The sequence below is a fragment of the Lynx rufus genome, unplaced genomic scaffold (assembly GCF_022079265.1).
Source record: "Lynx rufus isolate CCGP_SWC_20201006 ecotype Redwood Valley unplaced genomic scaffold, mLynRuf1.p SCAF_4, whole genome shotgun sequence".
Classification (NCBI taxonomy): domain Eukaryota; kingdom Metazoa; phylum Chordata; class Mammalia; order Carnivora; family Felidae; genus Lynx; species Lynx rufus.
In genome coordinates this window covers 7,084,107-7,109,443 of record NW_025814856.1, presented here as the reverse complement: position 1 = coordinate 7,109,443, position 25,337 = coordinate 7,084,107, and the positions used below count along the sequence as shown (strand labels likewise).

Below are 25,337 nucleotides of genomic sequence, written 5' to 3'. Positions count from 1 at the left end.
GTCTGCGGCTAGGGGCGGGGGTTCGCGGTCCGCACCATGCGGGACACCCCAGCCTTGGGTCTGCGCAAATTGCAGAGCAAAGGGGGGCGACGTTCCTTCCGGCTGCGGGGGGCGGGGGTGGGTGACAGGAAGCCCTCAGCCAAGGGGGCGCAGCGCCAGGCCCCTTCTCGGCAAGGAACACTGGGGACACTTGGGAGGAGGGAATGACATGAGAGGGGACCCTCTCAGGAAGAAGGGATGAGCCTAGATCCCTCGGGAAAGACGATGCCGGGGCCCCGCCGAAGGGAAGGGGACTGACACCTGCGTCCCCTAAGGAAGGGCTGACGAAGTGGGAATGGCTCTGGCGCCCCCCTCAGGAAGGAGGAGGGAGGACCCCGGCGTCTTCCTCCGGTAGAGGGCACGTTTTAGGGATCGCGCTCAGGAAAAAGGGTCGGGGCACCTGGGTGGCTCAGTCAGTTAAGCATCTGACTTAGGCTCAGGTCATGATCTGACGGTTCAGGTCATGATCTCACGATTCGTGGGTTCGAGCCCCGCACCTGGCTCTGTGCTGACAGCTCGGAGCCTGGAGCCTGCTTCGGATTCTGTGTCTCCCTCTCTCTCTGCCCCTCCCCCGCGCATGCTCTGTCTCTGTCTCTCAAAAATAAAGGTTACCAAAAAATTAAAGAAAAAAAAAGGAAAAAGGGTCGAAGTCTAGGAGCCCCCTAGGGAAGGGGGAAATGACGCCAGGGTACTCTCAGGAAAGGAGGATGACATTGGGGTCCCCTTAAGTGGAAACGACGCTGGGGTCACTTTCAGGGAGTGACGCCAGGTCCCCTCACCCTCCTCGGGGTTCGTCGCACCTGCAGCCGCCCGAGAGCCTCCGCTCGCTCAGCCCTCCGGTTCCCCAGGCGAAGCGGCCGCGCCCCTCATTGGCGGCCTTCTCGGCTAATGACAACCACGACAGCCAATAGCACAGGGGGGAATCCCTCGCGTGTCCTCGCCCCGCCTTCCACCCGGTCTGCGCGTGCGTGCCCTTCTAATCCAGCTGTCTCTCCCCAGCTCCACTCCGGGAGGCGCTTGGGGGCGGGGAGCTCCCAGTCCCGCCTCCTTCCCAGCCCGTGACCCATTTATAATCGGGCTGTTGTGAGAATTCAGTGCGACAATTTACGTAAAACAAGCAATGCCTGGCACATAGTAATCCGAGCAGTTATTATCTGCATTTTACAGCGAGGGGGAAACGGAGGCACAGAGCGAGGAAGTTACCTGCTTGCTTGACTAACCCAGTCATTAACTGGAGATGTGGGAACTAGAATCCAGGCAGGCTGAATTCAGAGTCTGCGTGCTTATCTACCGTGCTTTTGTGCCTGCCAGATAACAAGTACCGGTATTTCCTTACCCTGATTATAAAATAGGCTTCCCCTTGATTATAAAATTAATACCTGCTCACTGCTAAAAGTCAGAAAATATCGAAGACTGCAGAACAGAAAATACAGATCTCTCTTAATCCTACCACTGGAGACATCATTAATATTTTGATGGACGAACTGCCTTTTCTAGTAGATCCTCTTTTAGTAGGATCATACAATGCAGACGGCTCTTCTCACTATAAACATGTTGCCATTTCAATAAATTTAAACGCTCCTCATTGTTTTTCCCCACCTCATTGTTTTTAATTTTTTTTAATGTTTTATTTTTGAGAGAGAGAGCGCAAGTGGGAGAGGTGCAGAGAGAGAGAGAGAGAGAGAGAGAGAGAATTCAAAGCAGGCTCCAGGCTCTGAGCTGTCAGCACAGAGCCTGACGCCAGGCTCAAACTCAAGGACCGTGAGATCTTGGCCTGAGCCCAAGTCGGACGCTTAACCGACTGAGCCACCCAGGCGCCCCTCCCACCTCATTGTTTTTAATGGCTGCATATTCTTCTACTGTACAGATGAAGCATAATTTAATGATGCTCTAATGTTGGATATTTTTAATAATAGTTCTTCACTATTCTGACCAATACTAGAATGGGCATTTTATGCCTTCATCTGTAGGGTTTTGTCCAAATGTCTCTTTAGGATAAGTATTTTAAAAATTGCAATGGCTGAGTCAAAATGCATTCAGTTATGTTTTTAATAAATATTGTCAGACCACTCTTGGAAAGCTGTATGTGCCAACTCCCACCAACACTAATGAGCTATGAAAGTGCTTTGTCCACACCAAGATGGTCCATCTTTTCATTCTTTGCCAAGTAGATAAAAAAAAAACAAACAAATATTTTAGGGGCACCTACCTGTCTCAGTCGGTGGAGCATGTGACTCTTGATCTCCGGGTCATGAGTTTGAGCCCCACATTGGGTGTGGCGCTTACTTAAATAGGTTTAGAGGTGCCTGAGTGGCTCAGTCAGTTGAGCGTCTGACTTCTGATTTCTGCTCAGTTTGTGAGTTCGGGCCCTGCATCAGGTTCTGCGCTGATGGTGCGGAGCCTGCTTGGGATTCTCTCTGTCTCTCTCTGCCCTTCTCTTGCTCTTGCCCGCACGAGCTCTTACTGTCTCTCAAAATAAATAAACATTTGAAATGTTTAAATAAGTAAATAAATAAATAAATGAATGAATAAAATGAATAAATAAATAAGTTTAGGGGCACCTGGGTGACTCAGTCGGTTGAGGGCCTGGTCACGATCTCGCGGTTTGTCAGTTTGAGTCCCACATCAGGCTCAGTGCTGTCAGCGCAGAGCCTGCTTTAGATCTGCTGTCTCCCTCTCTCTCTCTGCCCCTCTCCGCCTACACTCTCTCTCTCTCTCTCACAAAAATGAACATTAAAAAAAATAATACATTTTAAAAATAAAAATAAGCGTTTTAACTTGAGCTTCCTGTTATTCTGTGAAAGAGGGAGAGCTATCATCTAGCTCAGGATTTTGTGCAGGCGAACGAAGTAGCAATAACAGGGGCACCTGGCTGGCTCCGTCAGTAGAGCATACGACTCCCGATCTCCAGGTCATGAGTTCAAGCCCCGCACTGGGGATAAAGCTGACTTAAAAAGAGTAGCAATAATAACGAAAGTATCAGGCCGTTACCAGGCAGCCGTCATCGTACAACGGACAATAGGTGAAGTGAGGTCTCTGCCTCATTTCCTCGACAGGGTGAGATCACTTCCAGGCCTCAGTTTCCTCATCTGTAAAAGGGAGCCTGTAACAGTATACCTCCAGGACTGCCGGAGAGCCAAGAAGAGAACCCTCCTAATGAGTTTAGCACAGGGCGCAGTCCTCTAAAGGCCGGAAGAGGCAGAGCCATCGTGCCGGACCAAGTAGCTTGCAAGTGGCTGATGTCAACTTTGACGCCGCCCCTTCCCCGGGTCTCCCTTGTCCTATTCAGATGACAAGGCCTTGCTGCTGTGCCCCGCTGCCCTTGGTCACCTTTGCCTGAGGAAAGATGAACTCCCCACCACGAGGATTTTAAAGAGCCCAGCTGATGGTCACATGCCCACCTCTGCCCTTTGACCCACATCCTCAGACTGTGACAGTGTCCCAACGGAGGAGGCCTTTGGGACAGCATGCCTGCACTTGGGGAAACTGAGGTCCAGAGCAAAGAAGTCTCATCGGCCTTCCCCCGCCACCTGGGATTAGTGCTATCGCCTCCTGACCCGCCTCCCGACCCTCAGCCCGACACCCTTTCCCCGACTCCGCCTCCCTTTGAAACACCCTTGGGAAAATGTCTGTGTCTCCTCTGTTTCCTGCACAAGGTTCAGATTCCCTGGAAACTTCTACCTAGTTTTCCAGCTTTGCTTTTCCTCTCTGAGCCCAGGCTGCCCACCCCCCCCCCCCCCCACTCTTCTGGGCCAGGATATCTACATACTGCAAATCTTTAAACTGCAGTGAAGCAGGCAAACCTTTCTACACGCTAAATCCTATATATTCACCCTCCCACTTAAGTTCCAGAACTGTACTGTCTCATATGGTAGACACTGGCCACACGTGGCTACTTAAGGTAAAGGAAAATTAAAACCCCACCTCCTCAGTTGCACTAGCCACATTTCAAGGGCTTGATAGCCACACGTGGCTAGAGGCTACTGTGTTGGACAGCAGACAGAACATTCCCATCATCGTAGAAAGTTTCACAGCCCTGCTCTAGACTGACTGGGGTTTTTGTGATCATTTTATAGATGCGGCAACTGAAGGTCAAAGAGATCATGCCCAACGTCACCCAGCCACGGCTGGGATCCAAACTACTCCCATAACTAGAGCTGAATAACAAAGTAAGCAGGTCAACCTTTCCTTAGATCCAAGGAAGCTGTGCATATATACATCTACTGATCCCCCTGTGGTTTAAGCACTTAAGCACTGAGTGTGTATGTGTATCTTAATTTATTCCACCCCAGAGGCAGCCAGTATTCTAAACCAAAAGCTCGAATCACAAACACTTCTGCTATCCATATCTTTAACCACTTGGGAAGTTTTTTGCTCATTAGCATAATGAATGTCAGAAACTTTGGTGAAATCAAGGGTTTGTTAATTAGCCTGACAAAGGTTGGAAAATGGGATCCCTTGAGTGGAATTAACAGTATTCAAATATGTGGATTGGTTAAACTATCTGAGGGGCGCCTGGGTGGCGCAGTCGGTTAAGCGTCCGACTTCAGCCAGGTCACGATCTCGCGGTCCGTGAGTTCGAGCCCCGCGTCAGGCTCTGGGCTGATGGCTCGGAGCCTGGAGCCTGTTTCCGATTCTGTGTCTCCCTCTCTCTCTGCCCCTCCCCCGTTCATGCTCTGTCTCTCTCTGTCCCAAAAATAAATAAAAACGTTGAAAAAAAATTAAAAAAAAAAAAAAAAAAACTATCTGAGTCACTCACACCCCAACCTTGAATGGACACTTTAGCAAAGTAGCTTAAAGCCCAGGCCAGTCTTGTGTGAATTTGGAGGATTCGGCCTGCCTGATACTGACTATAAGGCTTACAGGCTCCAAGCAACACAGAGCCCTGACTTGAAGATATTCAGGTTTGGGGGCACCTGCCTGGCTCAGTCAGTAGAACCTGTGGCTCTTGATCTCAGGGTTGTGAGTTCAAGCCCCACACTGTGTGTAGAGGTTACTTTAAAATCTTTAGGGGCATTTAGGTGGTTTAGTTGGTCTTAGAGATGTGACTCTTGATCCCAGGGTGGTGAGTTCGAGCCCTACTATGGGGGCAGAGATTACATAAAAGTATAAAATCTGTATATAAATAAAATCTTAAAAAAAAAAGATATTCAGGTTTGTTTTGGATTTTGTTTTAATGCAAGGTGAAGGTTGCAATCCCAAAATGGCCAGGATGCTGGGAATTCATAGAACTTACAGGGTAAGTAAAGTCTCTTGTGGCTGTTTATCAGGTTTAACATCTGCACGGCAGAATTTGACCAGAGACCTTTTATCATGGCCTGGCAGCCCGATGATGGACGCGCTACCAGTCAGGCCCCCGCCCCTGAGGTTTCCAGGAATGACTGTGAGATTCCAGAAGTACCCAGAGTTGTGTCAGATATGCTGTGTACAAGAAGTGGGGTTTACCTGGGTCGCCTAGCCTCCAAAGACTGGTCTGAACCTCCACTTTACAACCTGAAGTCCTCGAGCCAGCCAGCACCTGGCCCAGGTCAGGGGGCTGCCTCCCGCCACACTTGCTGGACCCCCATCCAGGTCCTAAGCGCTTGGGGAGGGTCAGGGATGGAGCCTCTCTCTCCCCTTATCCGCGTCCCAGGCAGCCGGTGAGGAGAGGTGTGCCTCCCAAAACCAGGGTGGGAAAGGAAATCACATCAGCCAGGAAGATCAGTGAAATCCTCGGTTTAATTGGAGACGAGATCGAAGGATTGATTATCGATCAACGGACCGACTGATTGATCGTCAGAGGGGACAACACAAGAGTGGCTGAGGGGGCCCTGCGCCCCCCCGCTGGGGAGAGGAGCCCTGACTGGGGGTGGGGTCCCATCTCACCAGTCACACCCAGGGACAGGGCAAGGGGCAGGCTCTGCTCAGCCCTCACCCCCCAAGATGACACGACTTCCCATCAAACGGCAGCACTGAACCCACCCTTGCGGGGTCTATGGTACAGTTTGTATAATACAGTGGGAATGGGGACTCTCTCTCTGGGAGACCCCCACCCCTCCTCCTTCCCCTGGCTGGGTCAGCTGGGGAAGGGCAAGTGTATTTTCCCTTTTTGCCTCTGTAGAATAATTTACAAACCAACCTTACAGTATGTACAAAAAAAAGAAAAAAAAAAAAAGAGAGAAAGAAGAAAAAAAAAAAGAAAGAAAACCCAAAGAAGTCCCACTCCAGTCACTGGCTGGGACAGAAACTACTTTCGCTACAAAAATGAACCCTGTACAGCATCACGGGGGTGGGAGCAGGTGGTACTCCCCACAGGGATGGACAGACAGATGGAAGGCTGGGGCAGCCGGGGGGGCTACAGTACCGTGTGCTCAGAGTGGGGGGCGTGGGGGGAGGAGAGAGAGGCCCTGCCTTGCCCAGCTGCAGAACTGGGCCAAAGGGCAGAAAGGAGGGGGGAAGAGGGGGTCTTTCCTTCCAAACAGTCCCCCATGGCTTGGAGAAAAATGGCCTTGCATCTGTCTGTCATATTGCTGCAGGAATAGCTCAGGGGTGTGGCGGGGGGGGGGCCGGGGGGGCGGGGGAGCGTGGCCAGATAGGGACAGAGTAGAAAGGACTTTGGTGCCAGGGTGGGAGAGGGTTGCCCAGAAAGGGGATGTGGGTGTACATTGTTATTGCTTCCTCCTAGGGCAAAGGGTCGTGAAGGGGGTCAGGAGGATGCTGGGGGGATGCCCAGGATGGGGGCCACTGCGAACCCCTCTCCTATGGCCATGGGAATCATTAAGGCAGAAACAAGAGGAGAAGCAGCTGGAAGGAGGGGTGTGGTTTGGAGCCATCCCCCCCCACCCCAATGGAGAAAATTCAAACGGAACCCAAAGTGGAAGGGGAAGAGGGTGGCAGGTGGAGGGGCGGGGGGGGGGGATCAGGCCCTCCTCAAACCTCAGACCCCAGGTTGGTGGTGTGAATGTCCCTCCAATACCCGCCTCTGCTACATCTTAAAGCACGCAGCTCCCCTCTCCAGGTCCCTATCCCTCGGGTTAGTATTGCCAGGTTTGTGCAAAATGAGGCGGGAGACTTCTGGGGGGGGGGGCAGTGCGCCAGAGAGGGGCTGGAGCTGGGGCCTCCCACGGTGGCAGCCCCCCCTGAGTCCCCCGCCCGGAATGGCTATTCCTGGTTGGGTTCCGGAGACCCTCCAAAATTCAGAAGAAAAGCCCCAAAGGGAGGCGTTATGCCTGCTTGGGCCCAGGCCAAGAGCCCTAGGAGGCCGGAAGACTGAGCCTGGGGCCTGGGGCAGGGGGAGGTGGCAGGAGATGGGACACAAGGGGTAGTCGGGAACAGGAGATCTACAGTTGCTGTGTTTCATCCTGTTTTTTTTTTTTTTTTCTTTTTCTAAAAATGTAACAATTAAAATTCCAAAAATAAAATCCCTTCCGGGACCTCCGCCCCTTGTTCCCCAGCCCCCACCTCCAAAAAGAGGCCCCGTGGGTGGGGGTGGGGGGAAAGAGGAAAAAAAGAAAAGAGAAAAAACCCCACTTTTCTGTTTTCTTTTTTCTCTGGAGGCCCAAGAGTCTTTGAGGCAGTGGAGGAGGCGGTCGTGGGGTAATGGTGGTGAAGGGAGCCGGGGAGAGCAGGAGGGTGTCGGGGCCGGGGTTCAGGTAGGGCCTCCAGCTGACCCCCACCCCCCAGGAGCTGGGAGTGGGGGGGGGTCCTCGCCGGACGTTCCTGTGCAGGCACTGCACGCCCTCTTGGCAGCCTGATGCTCTTTTTGGGCCCCCGCCTCGGCCGCCGTGGAGGGGAGGCCCGGGAGGCCCGGGGTGTCCTCTGGAGGGGGCGGGGTCCTCAAGGCGGGCGGAAGGGGGCTCCCGGCAGACAGGGCCAGGGGGCTGCTGCGGCCTACGGCATCCACGGATGCGTCTGGGGACGTGGCCTTGTCCTTGCCCGCAGCCACACTACCGGCCGAGTCTGCTTGCTGCGTGCAGCAAGGTTCCTGTACCTTCACCTCCGTGGGCATATCCTGGCCATCGACCTCCAAGAGTTCCTCAGCTGGGGACGCATCCTGAGCCACAGACAATCCCTGCACCGTAAATGCACCCGGGGCGGTAGACACCTCCTCCTCATCTTCCTCTTCCAGCGTCAGCTCAAACTGGAACTTATCAGGTGGGGGTGGGTGGCCTGGCCCCCTGGGCTCCTCCTCAGGCGGCGGTGATGGGCTCTGGCGAATGGCGCTGTAGTACCAGTCTCTGTTGTCCTCTAACGTGTCCAGGATCTCCTGGGCGTCCGGGTGGACCAGGTCAGCCCACGTCTCCCACAGCGGGTGCACGATATAGTCGATGAAACCCACCTGGGAGAGAAGGGACACCGGCGTCAACAGGTGGCCGGCTGTTGCAGATGGTAGGGCCATGCTGTGGGATCTAGTAAATTCTAAAAGGTGCTGATAGCATTTAACCTAGTAATCGTGCTCCTCCAAATCCGACCCGGAAAAACCTCTTGCACAGGGAAGAAAAAAAAAAATCACATATGACATGGAAACAAATACTGGAAACTTCCACGCATCTGTCAGTTAGGAATTAGTTGTAAAAAGCCGTTCGGGGTGCCTGGTGGCTCAGTTGCTTAAGCGACCAACTCTTGGTTTTGGCTCAGGCCACGACCGTAAGGATTGTTGAGTTCAAGCCCTGCGTCAGGCTCTGTGCTGACAGTGCAGAGCCTGCTTGGGATTCTCTTTCTCTCTTCCTCTCTCTCTGCCTGTCCCCTGCTCATGCTCTCTCTCTCTTTCTTTCTCTCTCTCCCTCTCTCTCAAAATAAATAAATAAACTTAAAACATTGAAATAAAATGTTTTAAAACATTGCGGTACACCACAGATACTAATAGTGATATTTTTTGCAACAAAGAAAAACTAGAAATAATTCCACGGCAGAGTATTGGCTAACTCTGATACTATCTTCCCTCTTTCTTATGAACAAAATCTTGAGGGCGCCTGGGTGGTTCAGTCGGTTGAGCGTCCAACTTCAGCTCAGGTCATGATCTCACACTCCGTGAATTTGAGCCCAGCATCAGGCTCTGTGCTGACAGCTCGGAGCCTGGAGCCTGCTTCAGATTCTGTGTCTCCCTCTCTCTCTGCCCCTCCCCTGCTCATGCTCTGTCTCTGTCTCAAAAATAAATAAAAACATTTTAAAAAAAAAAAAGAAGAAGAATAAAATCTTGATTTTTCTTGGTGGAGGCAATACTTCCCCAATATAGGTGAAAACTACATTTCCCAGCCTCCTTTGCAAAGAGAGGGTGGCAATGTGACCACATGTAGATGGAAGATCTGGGTTGGGATGGGCATAGGGGGTAGGAGTGCTGCTTCAGCTGGCAGAGACCTTTCCTCCTTAGGATGTGGCCAGAATGGCTAGAGTTTCAACAGCATCCGTGACCATGAGAGGCATCTCTAGGGACAAAGGTCCCATGCTTCGGATGATGGAAGAGAAACACTGAAATCTCCTTAGGTGCCTGACTATTTCATGGAGCCAAAGGGAGCTAAATTCTTTCTCTCGACTTTTTTTTTTTTCAATTAAAAAAAATTTTTAAATGTTTATTTTTGAAAGGGGTGGGGGAGGGGCAGAGAGCGAGGGGGACAGAGGATCTGAAGCAGGCTCTTGGCTGGCAGCAGAGAGCCCGACGTGGGGCTCGAACCCGTGAACTATGAGGTCATGACCTGAGCCAAAGATGGACGCTTAACCGACTGAACCACCCAGGTGCCTCTGGACATTTCTTACATGCGAGAGAATAAAAATGGGGTGTCTGGGTGGCTCAGTCATTAAGCATTTGAATTCAGCTCAGGTCATGACTTCACAGTTAGTTGAGTTTGAGTCCCACACTGGGCAAGCAGGAGGCCCGCTTTGGGCAAAAACAGGAGCCCCGGGTGAGCCCTGCTTCTCTCTCTCTCTCTCTCTCCCTCCTTCTCTCTCTCTCTGCCCCTCATGGGATACTCTCTCTCTTCTCTGCCCCTCACTCACTTGTACCCTCTCTCTCTCTAAAAAAAAAAGAGAGAGAGAACAAAAATGAAGCCTTATCTCGTTTGAGTCACTGTGAATTTGTAACTCCCCAACACCTAAATGGCCATCCACAGGAGAAAAACTATAGACCCCATCTGCTGTCTAGATCTGTGAGAATACTACAGAGTCGTCAAAAGGGATGAGCTAACTCTATACGTAGTAACACAGACACATCTCCAAGTCATTGTTTGGAAGAAAAGGCAAGCTGTATAAAAATGGGTACATATTGATAAAATTCATATTTCTTTAACAAAGCAAAACCCCTGAACTATTGCTATGAAGTTGCCCGTAAATGTAACTACGTAATAAAGCCTATGGAACTGGTTTTCCCGGGCGTTGGAGGATGGGGTGATCTGCAGGCCAAGGATGCTGCTCAAAATCCTACAAGGCACGGCCCCCGCGACAGAGAATGACCCGGGCCCAAATGTCAACAGCGCCAAGGCTGGGTAACTCGGGTCTGGAAAAGCGTGCACAGTGAGCCGGGAAGAACAGGTCTTGCCAGGGAGGAGACTGGGAGTGGGGAGGGTGAGAAACTTTCACATCCACACTTTACAAACAAGACTGGGTTTCTGTACCTCTTGTCAAGTTAAACAAGCACATGATGATGCGTCATCGCATCTCATTGCAAAATCCCACCAAAAATCAAGGACAAAATCAGCAGCCAGGTTACAGGGATACCGAGAGGCTGGAGTGACATAAGGTCTGTAACCAAGAGCTGGGCAAGTATTATTATGGATGCTAAATGAGAGAGAACTGTTCGACTCAGGTCTACAAGTTTTGAATCCAGAGGCCTGGTTTTGGTTACTCTGTAGAAGGGAAAATGTTGCAAATTTCCCATCAAGGCAGAAAAGGAAAGAAACACACACACACACACACACACACACACACACACACACACACACAGAAAAACTTGACTTTGTGGAGGGGCAGGTCAGGAACTTCTGGGTCTCGGAGCTCCAGGCCAGCATGGGGTGGGGAGGCCCGCTTAACACCGTACCTGAGACTTCTCCACCGAGGCTGTGTGCTTGTCGCACATGGGGCTGATCTCCATGCCCCGCTCACGTTCACGGTCCCCCTGCTGGAAGAACTCGGCCATAATGCGGTCGGTCCACTGGCGGTACAACTCGAGTGGCTTGGTGGGGTTGCTGAGGTCTGCACAGTGCACCATGTTCCGAAGGACCTGCGTGAGGTGGGGGACCTTCAGAGGCCATGCCCCCGTCCCAGTCTGGGACCTCACGCTTCCTTACCTCCCCCTTTATTGGGAGAGTGAAGTAGGGGGATGTGGAGAGAGATAGGGGAAATGGGGAGAGGGGAGAGGATGGCAGGGGGAGAGCAAAGAAAGAGATCGTGGGGAGAGGAGAGAAGGAGGTGTTGGCAAAGGCAGAGGAGACAGAACGGGGTGATGGAGGAAGGGAAGAAGTAAGGAGGGATGGTAGATGGGAATTGGGATAGAGAGATGGGAGGGGAGACAGAAAAGAAAGAGACAGGAAGAGGGGCAACATGGGAGCTGCAGGCTGAGGGAGGGGGGCAAACGGGACCCAAAGGGGAGAGAGAAAAGGAGAGAGGGTCCGGTCTCCTTGTATGGTGGGGGAGGGGGGGCACCTGGATGCGGTCGGAGTAGTTGTCCAGCAGGAGGACCCCCGAGCTGGTCACCTTCTTGGTCTCCACCATGGTCTTCAGGTCTGCCAGGAGGGTCATGTGTTTGGACATGTCCGTGGCCAGCACCTGTGGGTGAGGGGCCACTGAAGCCCTGCCACGGGCCGTACTGACCCGAACTACGCCTCTAAAGCTTTCCCTCAGCACAACCTGTTCCCAGTCCCCACAAAGGACGCCTCTCGCGGGGCTTCCTGGCCTGGACTCAGACCCTGCCTCAACCCCAGTGTCAAAGGCGCCCTTTTCCGTTCTGGCCCCGCCCCCGCCCCGCCCACCATGTCGATGACCATCTTGCGCAGGCTCTGCCGCTGGCGCTTGCTGAGGTTCTGGAAGATATCGCAGTTGTCTTCCTGCAGCAGCTTGAAGCCCACGGCCAGGTGGTGGTTCTCCAGCACCGACTCATCGTTGTACATGAGCGCCAGCTCCGAATCTGCGGCCCAGGCCCAGGCAGGCGGTCAGGGGAGGGTGGGGCCGGCAGGGCCGCCTCGAGGGGTGGGGCAGCGCAGGCCCCGCCTCCAACCCGGCAGGCCCCGCCCCCGTGGGGGCCACTCACTAGTGTTGATGAGGAACTGGTTGGAGACCCCAGGGTGGTCTACGTCATGAATAGCGGCCGCGAAGAGGGCGGCAAGAATCTCCAGGTCTGTGAACACAGCCTAGGGGCAGAGAGGGGGGTGGGAGAGAGGCGGGTTAGAAAGATGGGGGATCTGAGAGACAGGGTGAGAGAGAGATGCGGGTGCCAAAGAAGACGGTCAGGAGGGATCGACGAGGAGGATCGGGAAGGCCAGCGTCAGAGAGACACGGAGGTCAGGAGATGGGCGACGGGCAGTCAGGGAGGGAGACGGGGCTGGGGAGACACAGGGGCCAGGCAGTGCTCACATCTAGCGCGGGTGTGGCCAGCAGCACGTGGGTGGACTGCAGCACATCGGCCGCGTGCAGGCTGTTGTGGTAGGCCACGTCGGGGTGGTAGTGGTCCTCCAGGGTCAGCATATATGTCACCATGGTGTCCACTGGGATGCGGAATTTCTTCAGCAGGTCACGCTCCTGAGGGTAGGTATGGGGAACGGTGACTCCCGAGAGCTCTCTGCTCTCCGCCCGGCCCCCTTCCGCTCACCCTGCCCCACTCAGCCCGCCCTACCTGAAATATCGTGTACATGATGCAGCTGAGGGAACGGCCTCCGGCGTATTCGGATACGCAGAAGATGTTCAGACCCCACTTGTTCAGGTTCTCCAGTTCCTGGGTGGAGTACGAGGCCAGAGGTCAGCAGCCCACAAGACCCAGGGCCCTGCCCCTACCCACGTGGGTCAGAAGTTCCTCTTGGTTGATCGTCACCCCCTCTCGACTCTTTCCTAGCAATTCAGAGCTCTGGTCTGAAAGTAGCACTGTCATTGCCCACCGGGGGTGGGGGTGGGGGGGTGGGCGCTGTGCTCAACACACAGAGTTGACTGTGCACGTCCGACCAGGCCAGAAAATAACAAAGCAACCACAGCGCCTGTGTACTGAGTGACTTTAAAAAAAAAATTTTTGTTTTAATGTTTTATTTATTTTTGAGAGCGAGAGACAGAGTGTGCATGGGGGAGGGGCAGAGAGAGAGGGAGACACAGAATCTGAAGCCAGCTCCAGGCTCCGAGCTGTCAGCACAGAGCCCGATGCGGGGCTCAAACCATGGACTGTAAGATCATGGCCTGAGCCGAAGTCTGACGCTTAACCTTAACCGAGGAGCCACCCAGGCGCCCCCTGAGTGACTATTGTCTCCCAGGCATTATGCTAAATGCTTGATCTCATTTGGTTGGTTGGAGAACCAAAGCTCAGAAGTGATGTGACCTACCCAAGCCCTTGCATCTCGCAACGCTGTGGTTCCGTTTGGCTGACCCCAAAAGCACAGTTTGGCTTTGGAGCCAAACAGCTCACCAGCACCAGGGGGAAAGGAATTCGGGCTAATTTTCCATGGCTCTCCAGAATCCGGAACGGTGCCAGCACACAGTAGGTGCTCAGTAAACACCGGGTGACTGACTGGGCACTGGCTAGTACTGGAGTTCAGGTTACAACAAATGTCAGCTGACTGAGCCAACAAGAGTGCACTGAGTCCGCTGTACAAACCCATGTGGGAGCCCCTTGGCGTTAGGTGTCACGGAGCTGAACCCAGGTCTGGCCTGTAGTGGATGCTGTTGGGGTTCGACCCAGATCCCCTTCACTGACCAGTGCACCTGTCCTCCCGGGTGGGTGCTGGGACTGTTGCTTACAAAGACTCACAGCTGCTCTGTTCTCCAGAAAACTGCTCTTGCCCCTACGGGAGCTACATGGAGGCGGTAATGCTGTCCCCTCTGGGGACCGCCCACAGTGGGGTACAAAAGTCCCGCACTCTTGCCTCAAGGTGGGCTCAACTCTGTGGCACCGTTGACACTCCAGAGCTCCCTGTGGAGTCAGGCGGAGGCCAGATTCTGAGGCCACCTCCTTGCTTAGCTTCTTCCTCTCCTGCTTCCTTCACTCTTGCTCTCCTGAGAGTCTCATAAGCCAAGTATGCCTGGATTATCATTTCAGACTGACCCGACGCCCGGTCCTTCTCTGGGCCCCAGGAGACTCCCGCCCCTCCTTAGTCCAGTGTCTGCTGAGACCCTACTCACTTGGGCCAGGAGCTCTTCTTGGTTGGTCTTCACCCCAAAGCGGGGGATGCTAGAGTCACTCAGGCTGCTGCTATGCATCAGCTTCTTCACCCCCGTGATCTGAGACATGGGCTGGAATTGCGGCCCAGGGGGCGGGGGCTGCTGGGAAGGTCTCTGGCGGGGAGCTGGCTGTTTTTCTCGATCCTTCATCGTGGGTGATGGAATCTCCACTTCATTCTGCTTGTCTGGAGCAGATGGAGGAGAGACAAGCATGAGACTCCCACAGAGACCCCCTCATCTGGCCCTCACTTCCCCTGGGCTCCCCACTGTGCCCTGGGAAGGCTCACGCAGGAGGGCACACCCCTTCAGGATGTCATGCTGTTGGTTCCTTATAGGCTGGAAACCAGAGGGAAGGGAGGAATTCTTCTGGGAGGTGGTGGGCTGGAGCAGGGACCCCGGGACTGGTCCGGAGCATTGGGGTGGCCCCAGTCTGATAGCCAGGTTTGACAAGGGGGTGGCACGGGAAGTCAGGAAGCAGGTTGAGGATGCTGGAGAGAGTAGCTGCCTGTCCTGTATAGGCAGGGGAACTTCTAGGGCAGGGGAGACACCTCCATGGTGACTAAGAGTGCTGATCGGGGTGGACAGCATGGGGAAGAGGGAGGGAAGGGTAGTGTCTGGCTCCATGAGCCCCACCCCCACCCCACCCCTTTAACACCAGCCTGCCTGGGGGGCCAGCCCCAGGATCCCTTTTCCTGAGCTTTCAAGGGCTTCCAGAGCTGAACCTGGGCCACCCATTGTGACCTGGGGCCTAATAGGGGTTATTTGCATGCCATGCTCCCATTGGCTGGATCTCAGAACTCTGCACGGCCACACCCCCATTGGCGGGAGTATTTGAAACTGAACCCTTCTCTTGGGCTTGGCGCAGGGCGGTTCTCCAGAATTTGGAAACCTTTGGTGATAAATTGAGAGGGTAAAATTATCCTGAATTTGGGGGGGGGGCATATCTTCAGCTTGGGCTCTTGGATAAAGATATTAGGATGAGTTGGAGGTCCCCATGAGCTTGAGGGTTCTAATGAATTTGAGGTACTCTGTATAACTGTATTAGGTATCAAAAGTCTGTGGGGGGGGGGTCCTACTGAATCTGAGGGTCATATCAAGTTGGGTGATTCTCCCGAATTTGGGAGACCTTTCAGCTTGGAGGGTTTTGAAACTTTGAGGGGGTCTTTTATGAGCTCTTAAGGACAGCCGTTCCCTTAAGTTTGAGAACCCTACCGAGTTTGAGCATACCTCTTGAGTTTGAGGGATCTCCTGAATTTGTGGGGGGAAATCCAAGTTTGGAGAGTCTACTGAATTTGGGGAGGCCTTTCAGCCTGGAGGCATTTAAAGTTTAGGAATTCTATTTAAGTTTGTGGGGTTTTTGGGGTCTTGAGTTTGAGAGTTCCGTTGTGGTCCCACTGAGTTTGGGGGGGCTTTTCTGCTTGGAGAGATTTTTTTAATGTGGAAGTTCTATAAAAGTTGACATCCCTCTGGGCTTAGGGGCATCATGAGCATGGGAACGCTTGAGCGTGGTAACCTTGATCTTTAGGGAATTAAGAGTCAGGGTCCCTCGGGCAAATGTGGGCATTGGGACCTGCGGTCTGGGGCAGCCCCCTCCAATTCAGGCGTGCAGCCTCTCCCCTCACATACAAGCGGTGCCTTTCACTCACCCAGGAATGTGGTGGAGATGTACTCAGAGACCTGGTTTCCTGACCTGCTCATCTCTGACAGATGTGTGAGTTCACGGTTTAACATCCTCTTGAACTAAGGTGAAGGAGGCAAGAAGGAAGGAATGATGGGGAGACAGGGCAGCAGAGGGTGGAGGATGTCAGCCCCTCCCGAGAAACTTCTGAAGACCCCATGAGTCCTTCCAACTTCTCTGCTCAGCCAACAGAGCCCTCAGCAAGCTGCTAGAGGGGAGGGGTCAGCCCTTCCTCTCCTCCCAGGTCTGGAGGGGGGCCCCAGGCTTGGAAGTCAGGACTCAGCATACCCCTCCCTTCCTGAGGAAGGGGGGCACCCCTCCCCAGACTTCCTCTTCCTCCAGCCCAAAGGAGGAGCCAGAGGGGCACCTGTGGAAGGGAGGGGCTCCCGCTTAACAGTGAGCCAATAGGGTGTCAGGAGAATCCCGTCGCCATGGCGATGGGAGTCTCCTTAGCAACTCCCCCTCCAACCAGCTGCTGAGCTGGGGGAAAGTGGGGGGGGGGGGCAGGCCGCAGGCCCCTTAACCCTTGCCTTCCCAGAGCTACCCTGGCCCACGTCTTCCCAGATATGGACCCCACTCCCAGGGCGTCCAGGCCCCCAGCTCCCAGCCCAGTTTGGAAGGAGACAATACAGTCTCTCCTTTGCAGGAGAGAATGCAAGTTCTGGGAGAAGAGAAGGTTTGGCAGGGGCAGCGGAGAACAGTGAGCTGAGGAAACCTTGTTCGGTCATCCAGGGGAGGGGGGTTCCCATCGTAGCCCCCTCTCCCCCAGTCCCAGGAGGGTGGACAGATGCACAGATGAGCAGAGGATACCCCGAACCAGGCTTGGAGGTCCCTCCTGGTCCCCCCAAGCCACCTCACACAAGTGTCTGCTGTGACATTGTGCAGGGAGGAGAAAGGGCATTGGTTCCCCGCCCCCAAGCTCCACTGAAGCACCCCCAAAGCAGGAGCAGACTCCGTCCAGAGAGGCAGGAGGGACACTTGATGGGAAGGGTGAGCCCACGCAGCCCACACCAGGATGGGGCACTTACTCCTCCTAGTGCTGCGAGAGACACGTACACAAGAAGGACCCACAAAGTCACACAACCACACACAGAGTCACAGACTACCATCTTACACGGCTCTGCACAGCCACAGACACACAAATCAAGGGACACACACGATAAGGCAGTCACAGACACTTGGGGTCACATGCCCCGGAGAAAACACACAGCTCTGGGTTCACAAACACGTCCCAACATACACCACCACAACCAGAGCCATGTGATCTCAGAAAGGGCCACACCGTGACCCAGGCGAATAAGCATATGGTCAGACAGCCCCGCACCACTGTAGACACATACACACGTGAGTACCGACACACCCAGCAAGAGACCCACATCCCCAGCCACCCGCTATCCCCACCCAGCCCTGGGCCACACACAGACACAGTCACAAGGCTTCATGTCCAGGCCACACACGTGCACAGCCGCACACACCCGCCCAGACCAGGGGCTTGAGGATCCAAGGTGGGAGGGCTAGGGCCGAGTCTCCCGCCCATCCTCCACCCCGACTTCCCCTACCTGGTCCCACCAGCCCACCAGCCACGGCTTGGAGCAGGTCTCACAGAAGAAATCCACCAAGGGCATCTTGAAATCTTAGCCCCGCTCGGGGCTGCCGCACACAGAGGCTGGGCTTGGGGAGTCCCGGGGTTAACAGCCACTGTGGGTTTGGTGGGGGGGGGGGTTCAGGGCAGGTGGGCAGTGCAAGTGGGAGCCGCGGAGGGGCCTGGGCCGGCCCAGCGGGGCTGGGGGCTCCCCTCCCCTCCGCGCTCCCGATAGCAGCCCTGGTTACATGGTCTGCCAGCCCCTGGCCCTGATGGGCCCCCCCGCGGCAGTAGCTGGAGGTGGCCTGGGACCCCTGCCCATGGGGGGGGCAGGGCGAGGGTCCCGGGAGGTGGCTTCGGAGGCTCTGGGCTCCGTGTGCGCGCCTGTGTGTGTGCGTGTGCGTGCTCACTGCAGCACTGGCAGGCTGCATGCGACGTCAGGTGGTGCCGGGGGTGGGGGGGGGCGTTAAAGGGGCATCGGAACCCACGGGCCTGAGCCAGGACCCAGGTGGGGCTGCCGGGGAAAGGCAGGGAGGCACGCACATCCCCGACAGGACGCGTCCCTTCCAGGGACACACCCAGAGACAAAGACACACGCCCAGACAGTCCACACACTCACACACACCGAGATGCACCTTCTATACCAACACACGCACTAACACACACCACACAGTCACAACTCCGAAGTCCAGCCCTTTCGCAGGTATACAGCTGAGTACACGGAGATAGGAACGCCTTCAGGCACAGCCCTCCCAAGAACACAGACTCACACCCAGACACGGAGACACACACCTGGGGACACACACCCAGATATGCTGCACACACTCCACACACCCACGGGCACACTTTCAGACAAACACAAATACCATGTGGCCTTGGACACAAACATACCCTGAGAAACCCATAAGCAAATGCTCGCATCATACCCACAACCACACACACACATCATTTGCAGGAACACAACGGCAAACCTACATTTAGAGACAGTCACATTCTCAGAGGCTCGGCACACTCTCAGAGACACAATCACCCTCAGACGGGAATGTTCCCAGACAAACCTCCACCCACAGGTATGTGCACCACCCCCAACGCAGACACCTCCACCTGTATACTCATTTCCTGATAGGCATCTTCCCACGCGGGCTACCACCGTGCCGCACAACTCCAGGAAACATCATTCATGCCGCCTGTTTTCCTGGATGGTGTCCTCTGGAGTTGTGCAGTACACAGACCGCACAACTGTACATGGAAGCCTTGCACCCTCTCCTGCAGCCCTGCAAGTGCATGCATGTGTCTGTGCACACACGTGGAGTCACAGACACATGGAGATACACACTCAGATTCATACCTAGACCAACTCACACTTGTAAACATACATACACCTCTGGCACAGCCCCACACACTTACAATCTGGTATAACCTCTTGTGTGTACCCATACATCCTCCATACAGACACATCTGCACACTACTCGTGACGTACCCTCTTGGAACATCCCCTCACACCCCGTCTTGTGCTGCAAATGTGTAGCCAGCAAATTGACAGCCACACAGACCCACAGTCACACACACACACACACACACACACACACACACACACACACCTGTAGACTACACAAGCATTGGACAACCCCCTCAAGAGAGATGGCAGCCTGCATCAGATGTACAACCAGGCACATATACCCCCACGCACTAGGCTTCCCCCACCCCTGAGGGAAGTCAGAATCTGCTAGAACACGCAGCCCTAGGGTTGGCCCTGCTTAGGAATGGGCCCCCACCCCAAAGGCCCCGTTCACACATCGGCCCCGCCCCAAATGTGTCCTCCCCCTCAGGTCCCGCCAGCAGTGAGCCCCACCCCACAGGCCCAGGAAAGGGTCCCCTCTCATTGGCCCCATCCCGATACTGGCCCCGCCCCATGGGTGGACCCGCCCGCAGATCCCACCCAGCGGCTGGCCCCCATCCTCAGGCCCCGCCCAGGGGCTAGTTCCGCCCTGCCGGCTGGGGGCCTCCTCACCTTGTGAGATGCCATCTCGCTCACGGAGCGGTAGGTCTGCATGGTCTCCAGCTGCTCCAGGCACCAGTCCAGCTCCTCCAGCGTCTCCCGGGCCAGTTGTTGACATGTCTCTTCTGGAGAAGGGGCAGCATGGGTGGTGACCCAGAGGTCCCAACCCCGAGATGATGGGGGTCCACCAAACGAGTGGGGAAAGGAGGTAAGAGTAAGACAGCCACCCCCACCCCCAGGTGAGGGGTCCCCCACTGGAACAGCAAGAGGGGCCCTTTCCCACCCCTTGGGCTTTGTTACCTGACAGCGTGGCCTTACAGACGGGGGTTGGGCCGCCCAGCGGGGACCGTCTGCAAAGAAATGGGGCTCCAACATCAGCCTGTGCGCCCCCAGATTCCTGCCTCCCCTCTCTACGAATAATGCCACCTTCCCTTTTTCTGAGCGCTCCCTGTGTCCCAGGCATGCCACCATGTGCTCAGCCTGCAGCCTCTCTCAGAGCCCCCATGAGAACCCATTCTACAGATGAGAAAACGGGCTCAAGGAAGCGAACAAGCTTGCTCAAGACCACACGGCTGATCAGCGGCAGGGTCACGTCCTATGTCTCCAAAGTTCCTGCAACTCCCAGAGGGACTAGCAGCTCTCAGCCAAGCGCCTGCCCCCAAATAATCACTTCTATTTAGTGAGCACTTACTATGTGCTGGGCAAATGTTCTCACACTTTCTATGTATTATCTTCCAGACTCCTCACAGCAGCATCTATTGGAGGCGCTATTAAATTCCCATTTTATGGAGGGGGAACAAAGGCACCACAAGACGCTATTTGCCTGGAAAGTTGGCTTTGGGGCCGCGAGTGGCCCCAAGGCTGCGGCGCCTGGCTACCCTTGGCCTCACCACCACGTGTCTGTACCCCTTGGTCTTTATTTTTAAAAGTTTGTGTCTTAGCCATTCAAATTGCAATGGTTTGCTGGCTCAGAGGGAGCTGCTGCCTGAACAGAGGCTCAGAGAGGTCAAGTTCTTGCCTGAGGGCACACAGCAGAGCTAAGAGTTGAACCCAGGTGTGCCTGGCCTCATGATCATGAATGTTGGGGCCCAGCCTTGACTTACTTGTTGCTGGGAATGGGCACATTGGTCAGGAGTGAGAAGTTGCTGCGAACACTCCGGAGACTGGCCAGCACCTGGGACGGAGGGAGAGCCAGCGGTGAGGAGAGGGAGCCACCCGGAGGGGCTGGGGCTAGGTCCCTGTCCCCCAGTGTGGGGGAAGGTTGGAGCCCCTTCCTTTCTTAGGGGAGGGGTCTTACCTGGGCGAAAGGTGTCACAATGAGGTCCTCAGCGTGCCTGCAACCAAGGACAGGGGCAGGTCAGGCGTCCTCACTGTGGGACACCCCCGGGCCTGGGTGAAAAGGGGCTGGGGTGGCAGAGAAGCAACTCTCTATGGGGGTTGGGCTGAGGGTAGGCTGGGAGGTGGGTTGGGGGCCTCCAACAGGTGAGGGGAGAGGGCGCTTACACCTCCCAAGGGTAGACACCCTACAGGGGCTGGTCTTGGAGGGAACGGTGGCCGGACAGAGGAGCTCAGGTGGGTGGGCAGGGAGGGGGTGTGCAGAGACAAAGGGGGCTGCCATAAATCCACTGCAGGGGGGGGCGGCTGGTGAGAGCAGTGGGTAGGAGGGGATGGGGAGCAAGAGGAGTTAGGGGAGCTGAGGTGGGTACCTGGATGGGTAGGGCCAGGGCCGGAGGATCCAGTGAGAGGGGAGGGGGCTGAGCAGGTCTGGGGGTGCCCACACCTTAACAGGTGGTCGTGATAAGGGGGGCTGGCTTAGGGAAGCCTGGGGGGGGGGGGGAAGGCAGAGGGGGCTCGGCCGAGGTGGATGCTCTGTGGGAAGAAGTGGCAGCGGGGACGGGCTGAGGGGGGCCAGGCCCCAGCTGCCGATGGGTAGGAGTGGGCTTGGGCAGGTTCGTGGGCAGGGACCGCAAGGATGTGGGTGCGGGCTGGGCTGGAGGGAGGGGCTCACCGTAGCTGAGTGGGGGGCAGAGATGGGGCGCACCCTCAGACCTCGCTGGGTGGGCATGCTGAAAAGGGACCGAGCCCTCGATGTGGGCAAGGGGGCTGTTTACTTTTCACTGGGAAGGAGAGGTGGCAGGGGGCTTAGGCGGTGTCCCCATTCCCTGCTGGCAAGGGCAGCTTGTGTTGGGAGCAGGCCTGGAGGGTGAGAGTGGGGTGCTCACGCCTCGCTGGTGACCGACGAGTTCCGGGACATGGTTTTGGGTGACATGTCGTAGTCACTGTCCGAGCGGTACAGGAAGGACTCCCGGCGCTGGCTGATAGCCCCCCCGGCGTGCAGCACGAGGCCCGGGCTCGCCTGCGAGTCCAGGGGGCTGCGGCCAGGAGATGGCGTGGGCCCATTCTCCGCCTCGAAGCTGCAAGGGGGTGGGCGAGAAGAGCGGTCAGGGGGGCTGAGATGGCACTGGGGGGGGGGCTGGCGGAGGAATAAGGGTACCGAGGACATTCCTGGTAGAGACGGGGGACAGGAGGTTGCAGAGATCACAGAGCGATCGAGTGCCTTTGTGAGCCAGGCTCTGTTGAGGTGCCGGGACACAGCAGTGACTGAGACGGACCAGCATCCGTCCCTTACGGAAATGGCATGGGAGGGCCAGACTGTAAACAGGTTAGCCTAGTGGCCGTGCACACCCCCAAAAGTGTGGGGATCTTTTTGGCTCTACTCTTTCCTCACTGCCCACGTCTATTCAGAATCCGTCCACTTCTCACCCCCTCCTCGGCTGGCCCCGCTCATTGGTGGCCTGGACCAGCGCCTTTGTCTCTGCCCTGCTCCCTGGTTCCTGTCCTTGCCCCTCAGTCTGTTCCCCTCCACAGCCACCAGAGAGCCACATCCCTCTTCTGCTCAGCCCCTTCTGTGGCTCCCAGCTCACCCAGAGCAAAAGCCAAAGTCCTCACTGAGGCCCAGGTGGCCCCGCCCCAAGACCTCCGGGTCTCCCCCTCACTCACTCTACTCCGGCCTCCACGGCCTCCTGGCTGCTTCCTAAACATTCCAGGTGCCTTCCTGCCTCAGGGCCTCTGCACAGGCTGTTTCCCCTGCCCAGACCTCCAATGGCTCCTCCGGCCGCCTTCAGGCCTCCGCTCAAATGCTGTCTTCCCGGGAGGCCTCACCTGACCAACACATCTAAGATCTGAATCTCTGCCTTACTATTTCGTATTTACCTGTCCTTTCAAAAAATAACCGCTACTTACCTGACATATTCTATATCTTACTTCTTTGCTGTTTGCCTTCCTTTCTAGAACTAAGCTTTGCAGAGCAAGGATTTTGGTCTTCTTTGTTCTAGCCCGTGGGCCAAGAACACGGCCTGGCACACAGTGCACACCCAATAAAATGTTTACTGGATGAATCATAAAACGTGTGAATGAGTGAATATGTGAACGGGGTTGTGCCACGCGGAGACTGAAAAGGGGAGGCAGGCCTCTCTCAGGAGGTGACCTGCCGGCAGGGCCTGAAAGATGACAAAGAGCAGGCCATTGGTCAGGAGGGAGGAGAAGACACTCCAGGGGGTGGGAAGAGCAAGTGCGAAGGCCCTGTGGCAGGATTCAGGTTTTGTTTGAGGACCAGCAAGGAAGCTGGTGTGTCTGGAGCGGAGAGAGACAGACTGTGACAGAGACCCGGCGACACCGAGGGCAAGAGAGCGAGGCCCCAGCCTGGGGTCACCGGCAAGACGCTCGGGATGACTCAGGGAGATGCTGGCTCTCCTAATTCCCAGAGGTGTGACTGGGGTGAAATGACTGAATTCCAGTTCCCTAATCCACAAAATGGGGACAACTGCCACCTTCCTCAGGTCATCCAGGCGACCAGTGTTGACACAGGTAAAACGCTCAGGAAGCATCGGCCCCACACGCGCCACATGGGCAGGGAACTCAGCAGTCGATATGCAGAATTGGTGGGGAACCGCATGCCTGCAACTTACTGTGTGGCCTCGGGAAGGCCACTGCCCTCTCTGGTCTGTTACCCCGTCGTCAAACTGAGGGGGTTAGAAGGGTCAGCAGACTTCAGGCTATGCTCTGGTGGGTGCAAGGGAGTAGGGGAAGGAAATGGAGCCCTCCCCTTTCCAGTCCTACCTAATGAGAGTCAGCGTAAGATTTTATTTGAATGGTCCCTCTGCTAAGAAATAAGTCTGAGGGGCGCCTGGGTGACTCAGTCGGTTGAGCATCCGACTTCGGCTCAGGTCATGATCTCGCAGTTCATGAGTTCGAGCCCCATGTCGGGCTCTGTGGTGTCAGCGCAGAGCCCGCTTCACATCTTCTGTCCCCCTCTCTCTCTGCCCCTCCCCCGCTGCATTCGCTCAAAAATCAATTAAGAAAGAAAGAAAGAAAGAAAGAAAAAGAAAGAAAGAAAGAAAAAGAAAGTCTGAAATCCCCTAGAGTAGCATAGTGAAACCAGCATCTATGGATCTATTAACCTTTTTCTCTGGGCCAGTCCTGGGGTAGGAGTACGGGGAGGGGCTTCGTTGACTCCATTTTACAGATGAAGAAACTAAGGTCAGAGAGGAGAATGATTAGCTCTGGGTCACACAGCAAGAGCGTGGTGGGGCCAGAATTCAGTGCCAAGTCTCGTGACTCCTCAGACGGAAACGTGAGCTGCCGCCCCCTGCCTACTCAGCCCCCATTCGAGCACATTCCTACCATCACAGCAAATGTTCGCAGGGGCCAGGCAGCTGACACCCAGAGCACAGTGGTGCTGGGGGACCCCCAACAACCAGGTATTCCGATTTTAGGAGAGAAATCAGACATTTTTAACAGTCACAAATTCAAACTTCTTTTAAAAACAAACTTCGGGGGGCGCCTGGGTGGCTCAGTCGGTTAAGCGTCCGACTTCGGCTCAGGTCATGAGCTCACAGTCCGTGAGTTCGAGCCCCGCATCGGGCTCTGTGCTGACAGCTCAGAGCCTGGAGCCTGTTTCGGATTCTGTGTCTCCCTCTCTCTCTGACCCTCCCCTGTTCATGCTCTGTCTCTCTCTGTCTCAAAAATAAATAAACGTTAAAAAATTTTTTTTTAAATAATAAATAAATAAATAAATAAATAAAAACTTCGGGGCACCTGCGTGGCCCAGTCGGTTGGGCATCCAGCCTTAGCTCAGGTCATGGTCTCATGGTTCGTGGGTTAGAGTCCCACGTCGGGATTCTAGCTCTCTCTCCCTCCTTCTCTCTCTCCCCCTCCTCCCCTATTCGTATGCGCTCTCTCTCTCTCTCTCTCTCTCTGTCAAAATAAATAAAACTTAAAAAGTAAAATCGTGAAAAAACAAAGGTAAAGTAACCAGTGTTGGTGAGGATGTGGAGAAACGGCAATACTTGTGCATTGCAGGTGGGAACGTGAAATGGTGCAGTTACTATAGAAGACGGTCCTTAAAAACTTAAGTATAGAATTACCGTGTGATCTAGCAATTCTACTTCTGGATACACACGCAGAATTGAAATACTAAACACTAAGAATCGAAAGCAGGACTCAAGCGGATATTTGTACGCCAATGTTCAGAGCAGCGTCATTCAAAAGAGCCAAGAGCTGGAAACAACTCAAGCGTCCTTTCCTTACCTTAACTAGGTATAGAGCGGCAGTTTGGGAAGGTGGTGACGTTCTGGAGATGGATGGTGGTGACAGTTGCACGACAATGTCAGTATACTTAATGACACTGAAATGCACACTCAAGAAATGGTCAA

At 55.0% G+C, this 25,337-nt stretch overlaps 1 protein-coding gene across 4 annotated transcripts in view; it reads right to left on the bottom strand.

The window, feature by feature from the left end:
- Positions 1–5,739: 5,739 nt before the first annotated feature.
- The window catches only part of PDE4A (phosphodiesterase 4A), a 35,965-nt gene continuing 16,367 nt past the window's right edge, over positions 5,740–25,337 (bottom strand). For 3 of the 4 annotated variants that reach the window (XM_047096463.1, XM_047096460.1, XM_047096462.1), the window contains exons 2-15: positions 21,846–22,037; positions 20,921–20,957; positions 20,727–20,797; positions 19,924–19,973; positions 19,636–19,748; positions 16,011–16,104; positions 14,326–14,549; positions 12,839–12,937; positions 12,580–12,744; positions 12,257–12,356; positions 11,979–12,133; positions 11,653–11,775; positions 11,048–11,230; positions 5,740–8,356 (exon numbers count right to left, since the gene is read on the bottom strand). In XM_047096463.1, the coding sequence (XP_046952419.1) occupies positions 7,667–8,356; positions 11,048–11,230; positions 11,653–11,775; positions 11,979–12,133; positions 12,257–12,356; positions 12,580–12,744; positions 12,839–12,937; positions 14,326–14,549; positions 16,011–16,104; positions 19,636–19,748; positions 19,924–19,973; positions 20,727–20,797; positions 20,921–20,957; positions 21,846–22,037 (2,296 nt within the window). In that variant the 3' untranslated portion in view covers positions 5,740–7,666. Of the gene's footprint in view, positions 8,357–11,047; positions 11,231–11,652; positions 11,776–11,978; positions 12,134–12,256; positions 12,357–12,579; positions 12,745–12,838; positions 12,938–14,325; positions 14,550–16,010; positions 16,105–17,601; positions 18,808–19,635; positions 19,749–19,923; positions 19,974–20,726; positions 20,798–20,920; positions 20,958–21,845; positions 22,038–25,337 lie in introns of those variants that run through there. The other variant, XM_047096461.1, reaches the window with a different exon arrangement.